Below are 18,101 nucleotides of genomic sequence, written 5' to 3'. Positions count from 1 at the left end.
TTGAGGCCCCAGCACTGATCCCTGTGGCACCACACTAGATATCCAGCTTCAGCACTTAAAAAAAAAGACTTGCATTGATGTCGCAGCTTTTTATGTCTCCGAGAAACACATGCTCCCACTTACCTTAGAAATGCAGTGACTGTTGTTATAGAAGTCAATCTCCTCAAAAGAAACAACATTTTTTTGAAAATTAATTTCCTTACGGCCGTTAAAATGAAATGTCTGAGTACAGCGTAACTGCTCAACAACAACATGATGATGGGCAACAGTATTGCAATCTGAAGTAAATAAATTCATTTAGGAAAAAATAGTCCGGATCTTATGGTTGGGGTAACGGCGCCTTTGAAACTGACCGCAGCTTTGGGAATTGGTGCGTGTGGAGACGCATCGGGAATCCCGAAATTGTCAATGACAGCTCCGAAACTTGCCCCGCCACACCCTCTCCTTCCCCCCCTCCCCCCACAGAGCCAGCAATCGGTGTAATCACCCAAATCAGGGAAACTGAAGGAAATTTAGGTTGTTCCGCAGTAAGTATACTGTTGAAGAAATTTGAATTTTAAGAGCTTATCCACTTCCTTGTTCGCTGTCTGAGAAATCTGGCTTTTGATTGGCTACTTAGACAGCCTGTTGACATCACAGCAGCTTACACAAGGGAATCCCATTAAGTTTTGTTGATTTGAATTGAAGGTCGGAAAACCTGAAGTGCTTGACACAGGGATCGCGAGATTCTTGTGCCAAGCGTACCTCGGGGCCAGTAGCGAACACCTTCGCTTCGCTGCTGACCGCAAATTCCAAGCCAAATACGTCAAGGCCAGCTGTTCCTAGGTTGGGATTGTGACTTTTTTTCGTGGCCCCAAACATTCCCCATTGGATGAGGAGGGCAGTGATTGGCATAAAAGTTTTATGCAGATTTCACTAAAATGGGGGAAGGGTCAGAGAATTGTTAAAAATTAATTCTCGAGCTATGAGAGCAAGGCCGGCATTTATAGCCCATCCTTAATTGCCCCTTTAAAGGTGGTAGTGGGCCGCCTTCTTGAACCGCTGCAGTCAATGTGGTGAAGGAGCTCCCACATAGGGCCCTGATTATCTCTTCCCTTTTGTGGCCAAGGGTACAGCTCAATAATGAATATTGCTGAGCACAGATTGAGGATTGAACTGCATGGCTCGGTGCATCAGATGGTACACTTACCCACTCAACCATTGGGGAGGGGGAAAGTCATTGCATATTTCTCCCTCCCCCCTTCCCATCCCTCAGTTTCTATTCTCTTATGAATTGTCATTTTTTTTACTGATTTTCATTTGTGTCTGGTTAATATACTCAATGACCACTCTGCTTAATCAATAGCCAGCTGATTGATGAATATCAGCACTTGCAGCTGTTAAAGGTTCTTCTGCAGTGATGGATGGATGTAAATTTGATAACGCCGTGTGCGAGAGCTGCCTTCAATATTGATTTGCTGCCTTTCAGCAAAGTGATAGAGTCCACAGGCTCCAACAATGAACAGTAAAGATTTTGCACAGTTGATCACATTTAAGTGTAGAATTTCCCAAATCTGCTAATCGATAAGCTGGCAAATGAACAGGAAGGAGAATGGTTCAGTTTACTAATACATTTCAAAGGGCTACTGTCTTTACGCCAAGGAGAGTGAGTGAGATAGCCATACATGCCTTTTGTCGTGAGATGTCATGTCATGACAAATCGTTCATGAGGACGATTTACAAATAGAGTTTCGATCCTTGCTGGGAGTGCAGGGTCAGTGAATTTGTGGTTTAAGTCCCACTCCAGGGAGTTGAGCAAAAAAATTTAGGCTGACAATCCAGTGCAGTGCTGAGGGAGCGGTGCACTGTCAGAGGTGCCGTCTTTCAGATTAGACGTTAAACCGAGGCCCCGTCTGCTCTCTCAAGTGGACGTAAAAGATCCCATGGCACTATTTAGAAGAACAGGGGAGTTATCCCCGGTGTTCTGGTCAATATTTATCTCTCAATCAACATAATAAAAAAACAGATTATCTGGTCATTATCACATTGCTGTTTGTGGGAGCTTGCAGTGCACAAATTGGCTGCCGTGTTTCCTACATTACAACAGTGACTACATTCCAAAAGTATTTCGTTGGCTGTAAAGCGCTTTGAGACGTCCGGTGGTCGTGAAAGGTGCTATATAAATCTAAGTCTTTCTTTTTCTTTCTTATATCCACTGCTGTGTATACTTTTTTTGTGGAATACTTTTCCATTTCATGCACCCAAGGGCTGAGTTTATGCTGCTGATAGGGGACCTTGCCCACCAGCCCAGATGTTGGGCAGTGTATCCGCCATGTCCCAACACGTGCTTCTAGCAGGTGAGGCACCCCACCAATTCACACAAATTCACACAATCATCCCTCTCCTGTCAACACCAGGACCTGGCATATCATGAATCAGACATCGAGGCCCGAAATTTGTGGTCAGTGGCGAAGCAACGGCGATCGGCGCTGACCTCGAAGAAAGCTGCCCCAGAGAGATCTCGTGATCTCTGTGGCGAAAATGTGAGGTTTCACGACGTGTAATTGATTGTGGCGCTGTGAATTGGGGATTCTTAGCGTAGTGCAGCAGTGATGTCATTAAGCTGGCTAACCAGCCAATCACATTGAAGAATTCTCCACAGTCTGCAAACCAGGAAATATAAAGCAGCTTTTATCCTCACTTTAAAATAAAATGTCACCGGGAGCGAAATAAAAATTGGGACTTACACATGGGGTTCAGGTAGAAGCTGAAATTTCAAGAACAACCTTATATATCTTTTTCATTGTAATTTTTATCATCATGGAGAAATTTGACATGCCACACATATAAAAATTAGTTTTCCAGGACCAAAACGGTTGCTTAGCAATCATTACACTGTTAAAATTCCAGTTACACCTATTCCAACAAGGCTTAACATTTAATGGTGTATTTGACAGTGATATTAGTGCGGAAAAGCTCAAGCTTTTGTCAGTTCCACCGTTCCATTGTCGGCTATGGGGTGTTGGAGTAATGAATGGCTAACCGGAACATCAGGATTGACAGCAAACGCTGACAGCTCGTCGTCATTACCCACCGCAAAATCCCAGCCAAGGTTTTTTGTTTTTATTTGATCAGCCAGGTATCTGACATATTCAAAAGCCCGTCACCTTGCTTTGAGGATTTACAAACCAAGCAAAGTGTTAGGCTTGGTTCAGTGGTAACACTCTCATCTCTGAGTCAGAAGGTTTTAGGGCTCCAGAGCAGTAATTGAAATATTTAAGCATGATGTTGCAATAGTTCTTGTGGCGTTGATGAAAGGATTGGGTTCTGTTTAGCCTTTTTCTTTCGGTGAATTTTTGTAGTCATCAATCAGAGGTATGTTTGTGCTGGGGCAATTAAAGGTTTATCATCCAGTACGGGCATGAAACACTACCAGGTGATCTGTAGTAGAATAAAGCTCCCTCTACCTTGCTCTACATATACGCTATGAGCCTAACTAATCTCAGAAGTGTATTATCTATAGCTCCAGAGGGAATCTTTTCTTCCATTTCCTATTTTCCTTTATGGCATCTCCGAGCGAGATTACCGATTTAGGGCCACTTTGTGGCAAATTATGTGTTTGATGCTGCGGGCTTGCAATTACTAGGAGCACTAAGGTTGATACTAATCAAACTAATTTCGAACCTGACCCATTCAGCTGACAGAGAGAGGAAAGGGTTTTACATCATACTAGTCCAGGCTGTATTCCAAGCCAGGTTCCAGTGCAAAAGGTCATTGTATTAACTTATTATGCAGCCCAATTCCTTTATTTTATGCTTTTCTATTCATCTCTCTCCCAGTTTATTGCATTTCCTCTAATGCTGCTGCAGCTGGATTCAAGTTGCTCTGCGGTGATTTTCAAATATGCCTTTTGTTACTTATCACCGTAGAAATTTCTGCTGCAAAGCATCTATTTATGTACGCCGAACTAATAGAATGTACTACAGATTTCTGAAGATGGTAGTGAAATCAAATCGAAATATAGGGAGAGAAATTGGGGTCATTTGAGCGTCCTGTTAGTGCCCCCTGGGGGCATAAACGGACTTTTCGCCCGGGCATGGCGCCGCTAATGACACCCACTAAATTCCATGGGAGTTTAGCGATGGCGGTAACCAGTAGCGCCCCACTGTGCTGCGCCAGCGATGACCACGTCATCACCGTAGGCAGTGCCCCGTTTTGGCCTCGGAACAATAATTGGCCCTTGGACACTGAAGCTACGCAGGCGATTACAGCGGCAGCTTCAGGGGACTTGAACGGTGCGGCAGGAGGATCGCAAGTTAAAGGGGAGGTGTCTGGCGGGCCAATAAAAATTGTGCCGACTTACTTGTCACGGCCCGTTGCCGCTGTGAACGTGGGGTCCGTGCCACGATCTGGCAGCCCGGCATCCCCCGCTACCCGATGGTTTCAGGTAGGGCCTCGCAGGGTTGTCAGCTTGGTCCACCCCTTTAATGAAGGGGAGAGCCCCTCCTGCGCAGCAGCGCTACGCAGCCCAGTGCATAGCGCCGTGCCCCGCTCCCAACCCATCCGCCCCACGAGCATCCCAGAGAAGAAGTGGTGAGCATTGTTTTGCGCTCCACTTCCTCTCGGGGGCGGTAACCCCAATTTCAAGAGCTGGGGTGGGACTTCCGCGCCAGGCGCAAAAAGTCCCGCTGCACGGATGTTACCGCCCCCAAATTTGGCAGAACGGAATTTCATCGCCGTAATTTGTTTTGGTTGCTTGGAAGGCACCTTATTCAAAAGTAAATACCGTGTAGGCTTCTTTGGGAGAAAAAGTTTAAGAAAGTAGCAGTAAATCTGCACACAGTAGGGCGTGGCTTATCAATGCTATTCATTGAGGTATACTATCCAGTTCCCCCAATTTTGATATTTGTGATTAATTGTCCCCATCTGTTTATGTTAGCAGCATAAATAGGGTGTAATGATTATGTGTATCCTTATTTAAATTGAAACACTCCACATTAATTTGCCCCTTTCCCCAATGATTAAGATTTATTTTGATTCCATGGAAGATGTCTGTACGGCACAGTTTTTACCAGAAGCTTTTTTCTGTTTCCCACATTACAACAGTGACTACACTCCAAAAGTACTTAATTGGCTGTAAAGCGCTTTGAGACGTCCGGTGGTCGTGAAAGGCGCTATATAAATCCAAGTCTTTCTTTCTTTCTTTATTTCTCACACATTTTTGCAGTCTTTCCCGTGAAATTCCTACCCAGCTCGATAAAAGGTGCCGATTCAGTGCCACAGGCACTGGTCACATTCTGGTACTGTCAGCGGGTGGTCACATTCTGGTACTGTCAGCGGGTGGTCACATTCTGGTACTGTCAGCGGGTGGTCACATTCTGGTACTGTCAGCGGGTGGTCACATTCTGGTACTGTCAGCGGGTGGTCACATTCTGGTACTGTCAGCGGGGAACTTGACCCTGCCCTCACCCAATACCTGTGTACAACAGGAGTGAGTTTAACCAAATAAACTAGCTGGGTGCTACTGAATACTTAACCTGCATAAAGCATTCCAGTGTTTGACAGCTGTAGATTGCTGCCCCAAACAGCTAACAGAAATGCTGGGCCAAGTGATCTATTTCTGTCCTTTTCTTCATTTCTCACCCCTTTCCCTGCCTCTGTACTTGCTTAAAACCTGTTACACCTGTAACATTTTCTAGTTCTGATGAAAGGTCACTGACCTGAAACGTGAACTCTGTTTCGCTCTCCACAGATGCTGCCTGACCCGTTGAGTATTTCCAACATTTTCTGTTTATATTTCAATTTCCAGCATCCGCAGTATTTTGCCTTTGTAATCTATTTCTACACTGTGATCTTATATGGTTCTACATTTCAAGAAAAAATAGCAACATCTGTAATTACTGTGCATCTGCTTTTTGTCTTTATGACTGTTAAATTATCTCTTCAATGTTAATCGGCCTGTTTGGTAGTTTATTGTCTGACAGAGTGTTTATTCTACAGCTTTCTGGCGCAAAGTAGTGTATCCAGTGAGCTGAAATACAGTAACAAGGGTTTCTGTTCAAAACTACCTGCTTATCCTGTCAATTGACTGTGCAGTTTGCTATCTTGGATTCTTCCTGTAGTGTCTTATCTGTATTTTGGATGAGACATTAAATCGAGGCCCCGTCTGCCCTCTAAGGTGGATGTAAAAGAATCCATGGCACTGTTTTGAAGAAGAGTAGGGGAATTTTCCCCAGTGTTGTGGCCAATATTTATCCCTCATCCAAGACTAAAAACAGATTATCTGGTCATTATCACATTGCTGTTTGTGGGAGCTTGCTTGTGCACAAATTGGCTACTGCGTCTCCTGATTACACTTCATAATTACTTCATTGGATGTAAAGTGCATTGGGATGACCTGAGATCTTGAAAAGCATGATATAAATGCAACTTTCTTTTATTCTTTTCTTTCCTTTCTCTCTTTCTCTAGTGGGTAACTTTGATTCATAGACATATAGAGTGCTGCAATGGAATATAATTGTAATGATTAATGTGGCCAGTTATCCAAATAATCACTATAATTGACTGGCCAGTGTTTTACAAGTGATTAATCAACTGCTTGGCTCTCCTAATGCAGTTTAGAATTTTACCTCTTAATCTTACGTTCTTACATGCGCTATAAATTCAACCACGGCAACTGTGTGTACATTCCCGACTGGAAGTGCACCTCCCGCCATATTGAGAAAGGAAAAGAAATAGGTGTCCAGGACCCACGCCCAAAACAGGTGTTGGGTCCTTTGCATATGCAAATAAAGGGAATCAGGACCTCCTTACAGGCCTGACTTGTTTGATAAGCACCTCCACACCAGCGTCCAAAAATAATGTGTTTCCTGCCCGTTGACATTGTGCCTGCTTCTCCAGAAATGCAGATTACCCAATGAACATTCCAATTCCCCTTGAAGAAGTGAGAAGCTCCCAAACAGTGAGCTGTCTATGAGCAGTGCCATTAGCACTGGCAGCTCGCCACTCAAATTTAACTGAGGTACTATCGTGGAAATTGATTAAGACACCTTCCATCGACATCAGGCATGCAGAGTAATCGCCCTGCCCACCACTTGCCCCAGTGTAGGCTACACGTGAAAATTGACCCGATGTCATGCACAGCTCAAGTCTGTTTTTGGTCTCTTTCAGCCTTGCCGGCAGCTTCCTGCACAACAACAACAACTTGCATTTATATAGTACCTTCAATGTCGTAAAATGTCCCGAAGTGCTTCACAGGAGGGATTATCAAAAAACATTTTGATGTTGTTATGTATGGAGAAAGAGTCAGACTGAACACTGTGAGCTCAAAGTAAAATGTGACCTTAGTCTTTTATTGCAGGTCACCAGAGTGCCTTTCCAACCAGTGAAGCCTCCTTCAATACCTGTGCTCCCAAGGGATTATGGGATCCCTTGGGACTCCAGGGGATGAGCCCTCTGGTGGCTGTACAGAGTAAATACAAGTTTACATATATAACAACACTATCCCCCCGCCCAAAGTCAGTAGTTTAACTATTTACAATGTGAGTCGATCTGGGGCCCTTCTTGCCCTGGTTGATCGTCTCGGTGTGAAAACTGGTATTGTTGAATCATTTGTTGGGCCCTTGCTGGGCTGTTGTGCAGCTGGCCTTGCTGGGCTGCCTGGTGTGTTGGACCCTGCTGGGCTGCTGTGGATGATGGGTTCTGCTTCGTGGTCAACCGTGGTGCCGGTTGCCACTGGTGAGTATGTTGTGGGATCAAAAAAGGTAGGGTCCAAGGTGGGTTGCTCAGGATAGTCCGTGAATCTGAGTTTGATTTTGTCCAAGTATTTCTGGTGAATGAGTCCATTTCAAAGTTTGACCCAAAATACCCTTCTCCCCTCTTTGGCCACGACAGTGCCGAGAAGCCACTTGGGACCTTGAACATAATTCAATACAATTACAGGATCATTGATTTCAATCTCACATGACACATTTGCGCTATCATGGTATACACTTTGTTGAAGCCTCCTGCTCTCTACCTGTTCATGTAGATCAGGGTGAACTAACGAGAGCCTTGTCTTAAGATCTCTTTACATGAGCAGTTCAGCAGGTGGGATCCGAGTGAGCGACTGGGGTCTCGTGCGGTAGCTAAGCAGGACTCGGGATAGGCGAGTCTGCAGTGAGCCTTCAGTTACCCTCTTCAAGCCTTGCTTGATGGTTTGTACTGCTCTCTCTGCCTGACCATTGGACGCTGGTTTAAACGGAGCAGATGTGACATGTTTGATCCCGTTACGGGTCATGAATTCTTTGAAATCAGCACCGATAATACATGGCCCGTTGTCGCTCACCAGGACATCGGGTAAGCCGTGAGTGACAAACATGGCCCGCAGGCTTTCAGTAGTGGCAGCGGATGTGCTAGCCGACATTATCTCACATTCAATCCACTTGGAATACGCGTCTACAACCACAAGGAACATTTTACCCAAGAACGGGCCTGCATAGTTGACATGTAACCTAGACCAAGGTTTGGAGGGCCAAGACCATAAACTTAGCGGCGCCTCCCTGGGTACATTGCTTAACTGCGAGCATGTATTACATCTGCGAACGCAGTCTGCATCGATACCGGGCCACCACACGTGGGATCTGGCTATCGCTTTCATCATTACGATGCCTGGGTGGGTACTGTGGAAGTCACTGATGAAGGTGTCTCTGCCCTTCTTGGGAACCACTACTCGATTGCCCCACAGAAGGCAGTCTGCCTGTATAGGCATTTCATCTTTGTGCCGTTGGTACGGCTTTATATCTTCCTGCATTTCCACTGGGACACTGGACCAGCTCCCGTGAAGCACACAGCTTTTGACTAGAGATAATAGGGGTCCTGGCTTATCCAGGTTTTGATCTGCTGGGCAGTGATGGGTGATTGCTCACTCTCAAATGCTTCCATAACCATGGCTAGATCTGCAGGCTGCGCCATTTCCACCCCCGTGATGGGCAATGGCAGCCTACTGAGAGCATCAGCGCAGTTTTCTGTGCCTGGCCTGTGGCAGATGGCGTAGTTGTATGCGGACAACGTGAGCGGCCATCTCTGGATGAGGACCAATGCGTTGGTATTTATCCCTTTTACTCTCGGAAAACAGGGATATAAGTGGCTTATGCTCAGTTTCCAATTCGAATTTTAGCCCAAACAGGTATTGATGCATTTTCTTTACCCCATAAACACATGCTAACGCTTCTTTCTCAATCATGCTGTAGGCTATCTCAGCCTTAGACAGACTCCTGGATGCATAAGCAACTGGTTGTAGTTTCCCGAAATCATTAGCTTGTTGCAATACACACCCGACACCATATGACGGCGCATCACATGCTAGTACCAAATACTTGCATGGATCATACAACACACGCAATTTGTTTGAGCATAACAATTTTCTCGCTTTTACAAAGGCATTTTCTTGGCTTTTGCCCCAAACCCATTCATCCCCTTTTCGTAGTGAGACATGCAGTAGTTCTAACAGTGTGCTCAGACCCGGTAAGAAGTTACCAAATTAGTTCAGGAGTCCCAGAAACGACCGCAGCTCCATCACGTTCTGTGGCCTCGGTGCGTTTTCGATTGCCTCCGTCTTCACGTTAGTCTGTTGCCGTCCACCGCAATCCTCCTTCCCAAGAACTCCACTTCAGGTGCCAGGAAATCGCACTTCGAGCGTTTTAACCTGAGGCCCACAAGGTTGAGTCGACTAAGAACCTCCTCCAGGTGCTGCAGATGCTCGACTGTGTTCTGACCTGTGACCAAGATGTCTTCCTGGTGTGCTGGACCGACTTCAGTAAACTTTCCATGTTTCTCTGGAATATCGTCGCCGCTGATCGGATTCCAAATGGGCATCTGTTATAAACAAAAAGACCTTTGTGCATGTTGATGCAGATGAGGGCCTTCGATGATTCCTCCAGTTCCTGCGTCATGTAGGCTGAAGTCAGATCCAGCTTCGTGAACGTCTTTCCTCCCGCCAGCGTTGCAAAGAGATCGTTGGTCTTTGGTAGTGGGTATTGGTCCTGCAGGGAGAAACGATTGATAGTTACTTTGTAATTGCCACAGATTCTGACGGTGCCGTCTCCCTTGAGGACTGGGACAAGAGGACTGGCCCACTCATTGAACTCGATCGGTGAAATGATGCCCTCTCTTTGCAGCCAGTCCAGCTCGATCTCTACCCTTTCTCTCATCATGTACGGTACTGCCGTCGCCTTGAGATGAATGGGTCACCCCCCGGAATTAGGTGGATCTGCACTTTTGCTCCTTGGAATTTCCCAATGCCTGGTTCGAACTGTGAAGGAAATTTGTTTAATACCTGGGCACACGAAGTGTCGTCAGCAGACGATAGCGCTCGGACGTTGTCCCAGTTCCAGCGTATCTTTCCCAGCCAGCTCCTGCTGAGCAGCATGGGAACATCACCTGGTATGACCCAGAGTGATAGCTTCTGCACTGCTCCATCGTGGAAGACCTTTACAGTAGCACTGCCGATTACAGGAATCAGTTCTTTAGTGTAAATTCTTAATTTCGTGCAAACTGGAGTTAAGACTGGCCTTGAGGCCTTGTTGCACCACAATCTTTCAAGAGTCTTTTTGCCCATGATGGACTGGCTCGTGGCCATGTCCAGCTCCATTGACACTGGGAGTCCATTTATTTCAATATTCAACATTATTGGAGGACAATTCGTGGTGAATGTGCGCACCCCATGTACCTCTGCCTCCTCAGTCTGAGGCTCTGGTTCGTCGTGATCCATGTGGATCTGTCCTCCTCTTCAATATAGTGGTTTGCAGGTTTAACATGTTTTGCAGCTTGCCTGCGCACTCGTTGGAGTTGTCTCATTGTTCCACATCCCTTGCAAACGTACCTTTGAATCGGCATGAATGGAAACGATGATCACCCCCGCAGCGCCAACAAGGTGTTGATGGCCTTGCATTCATTACCCTTGATGCTGTACTCTGAGACATCTGCGGACATGCAGCTGCAGGTATGTGTGACCTGCCCTTTACCTTACGATTCGAAAACAACATCACTTTGTTCACAGTACTTGTAGCAGCATTTGTGTGCTGAGAGATCTGCTTCGTATTGTCACTGGTGGCAATGAACGCCTGGGCTATCGGTATGGCCTTACTCAAGGTTGGGGTCTCTACAGTCAAAAGTTGCAAAGTATGGTTTCGTGGCCCATGCCAAGTACGAAAAAGTTTCTGAGCATGTGCTCCAAATGTCCTTCAAATTCGCAATGTCCTGCAAGGCGTCTTAGCTCAGCGACATAATTTGCCACTTCCTGGCCTTCAGACCTTTTGTAGGTGTAGAACCAATACCTCGCCATCAGAATGCTTTCCTTCGGGTTCAAATGCTCTCGGACCAGTGTGCACAAATCGTCATATGATTTCTCCATGGGTTTCGCTGGAGTGAGCAGATTCTTCATTTGGCCATACGTGCCCCACAGACAGTGAGGAGGATCGCCCTTCGTTTGGCAGCGTTCTCTTCCCCATCTAGCTCGTTGGCCACGATGTATTGGTCGAATCGCTCCACAAAAGTTTCCCAATCATTTCCCTCCGAGAATTTCTCCAGGATGCCCACTGTTCTCTGCATCTTTGGGTTCGCTATCTATATCTCGTCGCCAGTTGTTATGTATGGAGAAAGAGTCAGACTGAACACTATGAGCTCAAAGTAAAGTGTGACCGTAGTCTTTTATTGCAGGTCTCCAGAGTGCCTCTCCAACCTGTGAGGCCTCCTTAAATACCTGTCCTCCCAAGAGATTATGGGATCCCTTGGGACTCCAGGGGATAAGCCCTCTGGTGGCTGTACAAAGTAAATACAAGTTTACATATATAACAGACACCATCCACATAAGGAAGTATTAGGACAGGTGACCAAAAACTTGATCAAAGAGGTAGGCTTTAAGGAGCATCTTAAAGGAGGAGAGAGAGGTAAAGAGGTTTGCGGAGAGAATTCCAGAGTTTAGAGCCTAGACAGTTGAAGGCATGGCCACCAATGATGGAGCGATTAAAATCAGGGCTGCACAAGAGGCCAGAATTGGTGGACTAAATGTGGGTTCTCATAGTTAATGTCAAAACAAAACTGTTTTGCAGTACAGGTTAATTTTATGAATTCACCCCAGCATTTACATTGAATTTAGTTGTTGAATTTTTATTTAATGATCTATAGAATTCCGTAAAAGGTCATACCAACTTGATGATGATGCCTCTTGCATTTGTACATATCTGGGTAGTTGGCATAACCAAGTCCATTAAGGGTCATGTTACAGCATTCTGTGTTGAAATGTACATTTTGGTTGACTATTTGAAATTTAAGAATTTTTTTCCTTGTCTGTTACCAGGGCACATATCAATCGATGGTTTCAAGAGATATTTGAGTGGTGACGAGAATGGAGTTGTCCCCCCTGAGAAATTAGATCTGAGTGAAGATATGACACAACCCTTGTCCCACTATTTCATCAACTCCTCACATAACACCTACCTCACAGGTAAGAAATCAAGACTGTGTATAGTGCCCTCGGGTTTTTCTACATCACAGGTCAATGCTTCACCAGAGTGACCTTCCTAACACTGACACTCTCATCTTTAATTGAACAAAAAGAAGCTGCAAACATTTCTCCGCCCCCCGCCCTCGCCATTCACGCCTCCGGAAGGCACAGACTCATGCTGGGTACCTGGGAGTTGAATGTCCTCCAATGCCTCGCCCATGTGGCAGTCCTTATTGGTCAAGAGGCTATTCGACTATGGAGAAAATTACAGTTGAGCCCAATCAAGTTATTGCGCAATAACTACAAATGTGTACTGCCAGCAGAAGTCACGGACAGGGATTATAATTTCCATTCTAAAATCTCAAATGAGAAGACACTTTATTACTGTGCTCATGTCATTTGCTGCTCAGATCATGTTTGATCCACAGTTTGACTTTAACATATCTTGGAGCACAAAGTTGCTGCAGCACGTTTAGCGAAACTGTTGCACTTCTAGACATACCCATCTCTACCCCGGCCACAACCCATCTGCTGCTGAAACCCCCATTCATGCCTTTGTCACCTCCAGACTCGTCCATTCCCATGCTGTCCTGGCTGGCCGCCCTTCCTCCACCTTCCATAAACTTGACCTCATCCAAAACTCTGCTACCCGTATCCTACCCGCACCAAGTCCTGCTCCCCCATCCGCCCCGCACTCACTGATCTACGTTAGCTCCAGGTCCACCAACGCTCACCCATCAGCTCTGTGCTCACTCAGCTGCATTGATTCCCAGTCCACCAACACCTCAAATATAAAATTCTTAGCCTCGTGTTCAGTTCCCTTCATGACATCACCCCTCCCTATGTCCAATGTCCTCCAACCCGAGAACTCTGCGTTCCTCCAACTCTGGCCTCCCACCTCCTTCGCACCATCATTGGCAGTCATGTCTTTAGCTGCCGAGGCCAGAAGATCTGGAATTCCTTCCCTCAACCTCGGACAGGAAACCCAGAAGTCCGGGTTTCCCCACAAGCTGTGGAGTTAACTTTACAGCATGTGTCTTTTCCCCTCAGCCTGATTGGCAGGCTTGACTTCCAGTCGGGCAGGGAGGACTCCAGAGCATGCCCTAGGACCAGGGAAGTCTGGTCCACAACTCCAGGGGGATGTCCAATCCCGGAGGGCATCCGATCCATGACCTAGGGGTGGTGGCGGGGGGTGAGGGGGCAGGGTCTGATTCCCAACCACAGGGGCCTTTGTATCAAGGGGATCTGATGGGAGCGGGGCGGCAGTTTTGGAGGCTGGGGGGAAGCACTCCTGATTTTCCTGGCCCACAAGTAGCGCTGTGAAGGCACTAACCTTCTCTCTGAAGCTATCCTCGCCTCCTTTGAGTTGCCTGGTTTCCCAGGGCCTGGGAAACCCGGCCGGCCACAGTTAGGCCTGTGAAACAGGTTAAATCAGAGGCTCCCAGTCTCATTATAATATTTAAATTACCAACCCGCCACTTGGGAGTGGTTGGCTGCCTGCTCCCTGTTTCACCTCCATTCAACCCAGAAGTGAGCTGGTTAGTGTCAGGGTTGAAATTTTTAAAATTTTAACCTCTGTCCTGACACCAGCTCATCTGTTTTTGGGGTGCTAAAATCCAGCCCCATCAATCAAATGTTCATCCTGCCATGCATTGATTGTGACTGAAAGTGATATCAAATTGCAAACAGAATTTCTCTTCATGTGTAGTTGCTTTCTATTTTGTATTGTGTTATCACAGCCGGACAGCTGGCTGGAAACTCTTCCGTTGAAATATACCGCCAGGTCCTGTTGGCGGGGTGCCGGTGTGTGGAGCTGGATTGTTGGAAGGGGCGCTCAACCGAGGAAGAACCAGTCATCACTCATGGATTTACGATGACAACTGAAATATGCTTCAAGGTGACATTTTAAATTTTGTCAATTTGGTTAAGTTATCTCTGCTATGTTAAGTTCTTCCTTGTGGCAGAAACAGTTGCTCAGTATGGCAGAGCTAATTCGTGCTATTAGTTTAAAGGGCACTGCTGGTGGGACTCGATTAACTATCGGTGATTCTTTTTGAATGCAATTGTCGTGCATAATCTTGGCTATTTTTAAATTTCACACCAGCACAGTTAATTAAACACACTGCACATGTTTAGACTGTACAATCCAAATTCAACCCACAAAGTCACAGCTCTGGGCAAAAATATCAAGCTGAGGCCCAGGCTTTTGGGAGAAACTGAAGCCTTCAAGTAAAAATCTTTCGTGAAGACATTAAAAGACAGAAAAGACTGAAAAGGATTAATTTAATTGTGTTATTTTGAAAGATTTTTCAAATTTATTTTGGTTAAACCTTTCTTTTGAGCATTTGAAATGTAAGTTACGGAAGGAAAAAGTGATAATGGAAGAAATGTTCCAAAAGCATTATGAGTGATTTATGGGAATTTGGTGGCCAGATTATGCAACCACAGGGTAGTATACTCTCACTATAAAATAACACGTATTGTGTGTCACATTACTAACATTGTAAATACTGAGCACAGCACTGCCTACACAAGTAACAGACACTACGAGTATTTATAATGAGGTTTCAATAAAACGTGCATCAAACATACCAAATTTAATATGTAATAAATAGTGGGGTATGGAAACCTTTAGCACAAATGCTCCAATGATTGTCTCCTGGTACTGTGACTTTGGTTTTGACTGACGGCCAGGAATGGCTGTAAATTGAACTATAAATGTAATTTCTCAGACAGACCACGTTGATACACAAGGACCCAGATTTTGCAGTAAGAATAACGGAGAGGCTATCAGCGCTCACCGTTATATTGGACAGTAACCCCCGACGCCCGCACATGCCCAGTTAAATGCAGAGGTCTGGAAGTTGCTGTCCGAGTTACCCTGCTCCTCCAGAAGCTTTGTTCAGAATAGTATCTTACTGAGGGACTCAGCATTGAAAAACATGAAGGGTGTGAAGTTGCCCCCCCTCCCCCCCGCTCCCCGTCCCTGCCCTCAATCGGACCCCCCCACCGCAGTCACCAAACCCCCTCCTCCCCCCCACCTACAACCCACCGATCTGTCCCTGACACCCCTGACCCTCCATGCCATGCTGTACCCACCTCCCCGGCCATGATCTCTACCCCAGTGGCACGAAACCTATCTGCCCTTGGTCTGCGGCCTCTTTTGCAGCGTTCCCCGCTCACCATGGCCCCACGCCTGTTAATCAGGCGGGCTTGCGGACGGGGATCACGTTGGAAAAAAATACGTACGGTGTGGAGTTAAAACACCACAACATTCGGGGAAACCTGGACTTTCAGTCCCGACCAGAACACCTCCCGCACACCCCCTCAATCTCCCCGCGCCCCCCCCCTCCCCCCCGCACCCCGGCTTGGAAAGTCTGTCCCAGTAAAGATATAGGCCTGTGTGGCTCAGTGAGGATTACATAAGAACATAATGTGATATATTCACAGAGCACACAGCTCCTAACATGGCAGGCAGCTCTGTTGGAAGCCTCCAGAACATGCCTGGTTCTGTTTTTTATTAACTGTATAGTTGCAGTACACAATACATCCACATCCACAGTGTGGAGCTACAAACAGTACTAGCTCACAGTCATTACACTTCTCCCTCCTTAATGAAGAAGTTATTATTACAACATCATACATAACTTGCATGTTTATACATAACACAGGATATAGACTTATTTTTTCCACATTTACAAATTTAACTTAACCACTTGTTTTCTGTTTTGAAGAGGATACCTTCGCTCTCGAACAGAACCTTCCAAACATGGTGTTGAATTTAAACTCATTCGAGATGCATCCTGAGGAACATTTTCCTCCATGGAATTTCCTTGATTTTCATTTGAACTCACTCTAACTTCAGGCTCTTTGTTTTCCTGACTCGGACGCAGACTTTCATTCCGATTTTCTCTTGGATTTGTTTCCAGTACATTAGATGTCGGATATGCTACTGGTATATCAAAACTATCTGATGAGTCAGAAATAAATGAAGCATTCCCACCTTCAACTCCTTCCATGTCTGTGGGTAAAATATCAATATGAACAAACCTAACCTCTCTGTTATCAAACATCTTTACCAAATATATGCGAGGACCACATATCTTCACCCCTCTTCCACTTTACCCATTTATGGTGATGGTTCTTCACTCTCACCTTCTGGCTTAATTTCACACTTCTCTCTTTTACTCGACATCTAAAAAGGGAGGGAGAACAGCCAGTTGTCGTGGTGCACATTGGTACCAACGACACAGGTAAAAAAAGGGATGAGGTCCTACGAAACGAATTTAAGGAGCTAGGAGCTAAATTAAAAAGTAGGACCTCAAAAGTAGTAATCTCGGGATTGCTACCAGTGCCACGTGCTAGTCAGAGTAGGAATCGCAGGATAGCGCAGATGAATACGTGGCTTGAGCAGCAGGGAGGGATTCAAATTCCTGGGACATTGGAACCGGTTCTGGGGGAGGTGGGACCAGTACAAACCGGAAGGTCTGCACCTGGGCAGGACCGGAACCAATGTCCGAGGGGGAGTGTTTGCTAGTGCTGTTGGGGTGGAGTTAAACTAATATGGCAGGGGGATGGGAACCAATGCAGGGAGACAGAGGGAAACAAAAAGGAGACAAAAGCAAAAGACAGGAAGGAGATGAGGAAAAGTGGAGGGCAGAGAAACCCAAGGCAAAGAACAAAAAGGGCCACTGTACAGCAAAATTCTAAAAGGACAAAGGGTGTTAAAAAAACAAGCCTGAAGGCTTTGTGTCTTAATGCAAGGAGTATCCGTAATAAGGTGGATGAATTAACTGTGCAAATAGATGTTAACATAATGATGTGATTGGGATTACAGAGACGTGGCTCCAGGATGATCAGGGCTGGGAACTCAACATCCAGGGGTATTCAACATTCAGGAAGGATAGAATAAAAGGAAAAGGAGGTGGGGTAGCATTGCTGGTTAAGGAGGAGATTAATGCAATAGTTCAGAAGGACATTAGCTTGGATGATGTGGAATCTATATGGGTAGAGCTGCAGAATACCAAAGGGCAAAAAACGGTAGTGGGAGTTGTGTACAGACCTCCAAACAGTAGTAGTGATGTTGGGGAGGGCATCAAACAAGAAATTAGGGGTGCGTGCAATAAAGATGCAGCAGTTATAATGGGTGACTTTAATATGTACATAGATTGGGCTAACCAAACTGGAAGCAATACGGTGGACGAAGATTTCCTGTAGTGCATAAGGGATGGTTTTCTAGACCAATATGTCGAGGAACCAACTAGGGGGGAGGCCATCTTAGACTGGGTGTTGTGTAATGAGAGAGGACTAATTAGCAGTCTCGTAGTGCGAGGCCCCTTCGGGAAGAGTGACCATAATATGGTGGAATTCTGCATTCGGATGGAGAATGAAACAGTTAATTCAGAGACCATGGTCCAGAACTTAAAGAAGGGTAACTTTGAAGGTATGAGGCATGAATTGGATAAGATAGATTGGCTAATGATACTTAAGGGGTTGACTGTGGATGGGCAATGGCAGACATTTAGAGACCGCATGGATGAATTACAACAATTGTACATTCCTGTCTGGCGTAAAAATAAAAAAGGGAAGGTGGCTCACCCGTGGCTATCAAGGGAAATCAGGGATAGTATTAAAGCCA

The 18,101-nt window shown here is 45.8% G+C and overlaps 1 protein-coding gene across 3 annotated transcripts in view; it reads left to right on the top strand.

Moving 5' to 3' along the window:
* plcb1 (phospholipase C beta 1) overlaps window positions 1-18,101 on the top strand; it is a 1,109,102-nt gene that overhangs the window by 793,558 nt on the left and 297,443 nt on the right. For all 3 annotated transcript variants that reach the window (XM_070889862.1, XM_070889863.1, XM_070889865.1), the window contains exons 10-11: window positions 12,317-12,463; window positions 14,203-14,360. In XM_070889862.1, coding sequence (XP_070745963.1) covers window positions 12,317-12,463; window positions 14,203-14,360 — 305 coding nt within the window. The remainder of the gene's footprint in view (window positions 1-12,316; window positions 12,464-14,202; window positions 14,361-18,101) is intronic.

The sequence above is a fragment of the Pristiophorus japonicus genome, chromosome 9, assembly GCF_044704955.1.
Source record: "Pristiophorus japonicus isolate sPriJap1 chromosome 9, sPriJap1.hap1, whole genome shotgun sequence".
Classification (NCBI taxonomy): domain Eukaryota; kingdom Metazoa; phylum Chordata; class Chondrichthyes; family Pristiophoridae; genus Pristiophorus; species Pristiophorus japonicus.
The sequence above is the reverse complement of the archived record's forward strand: the minus strand, read 5'-3'. Positions and strand labels throughout refer to the sequence as shown.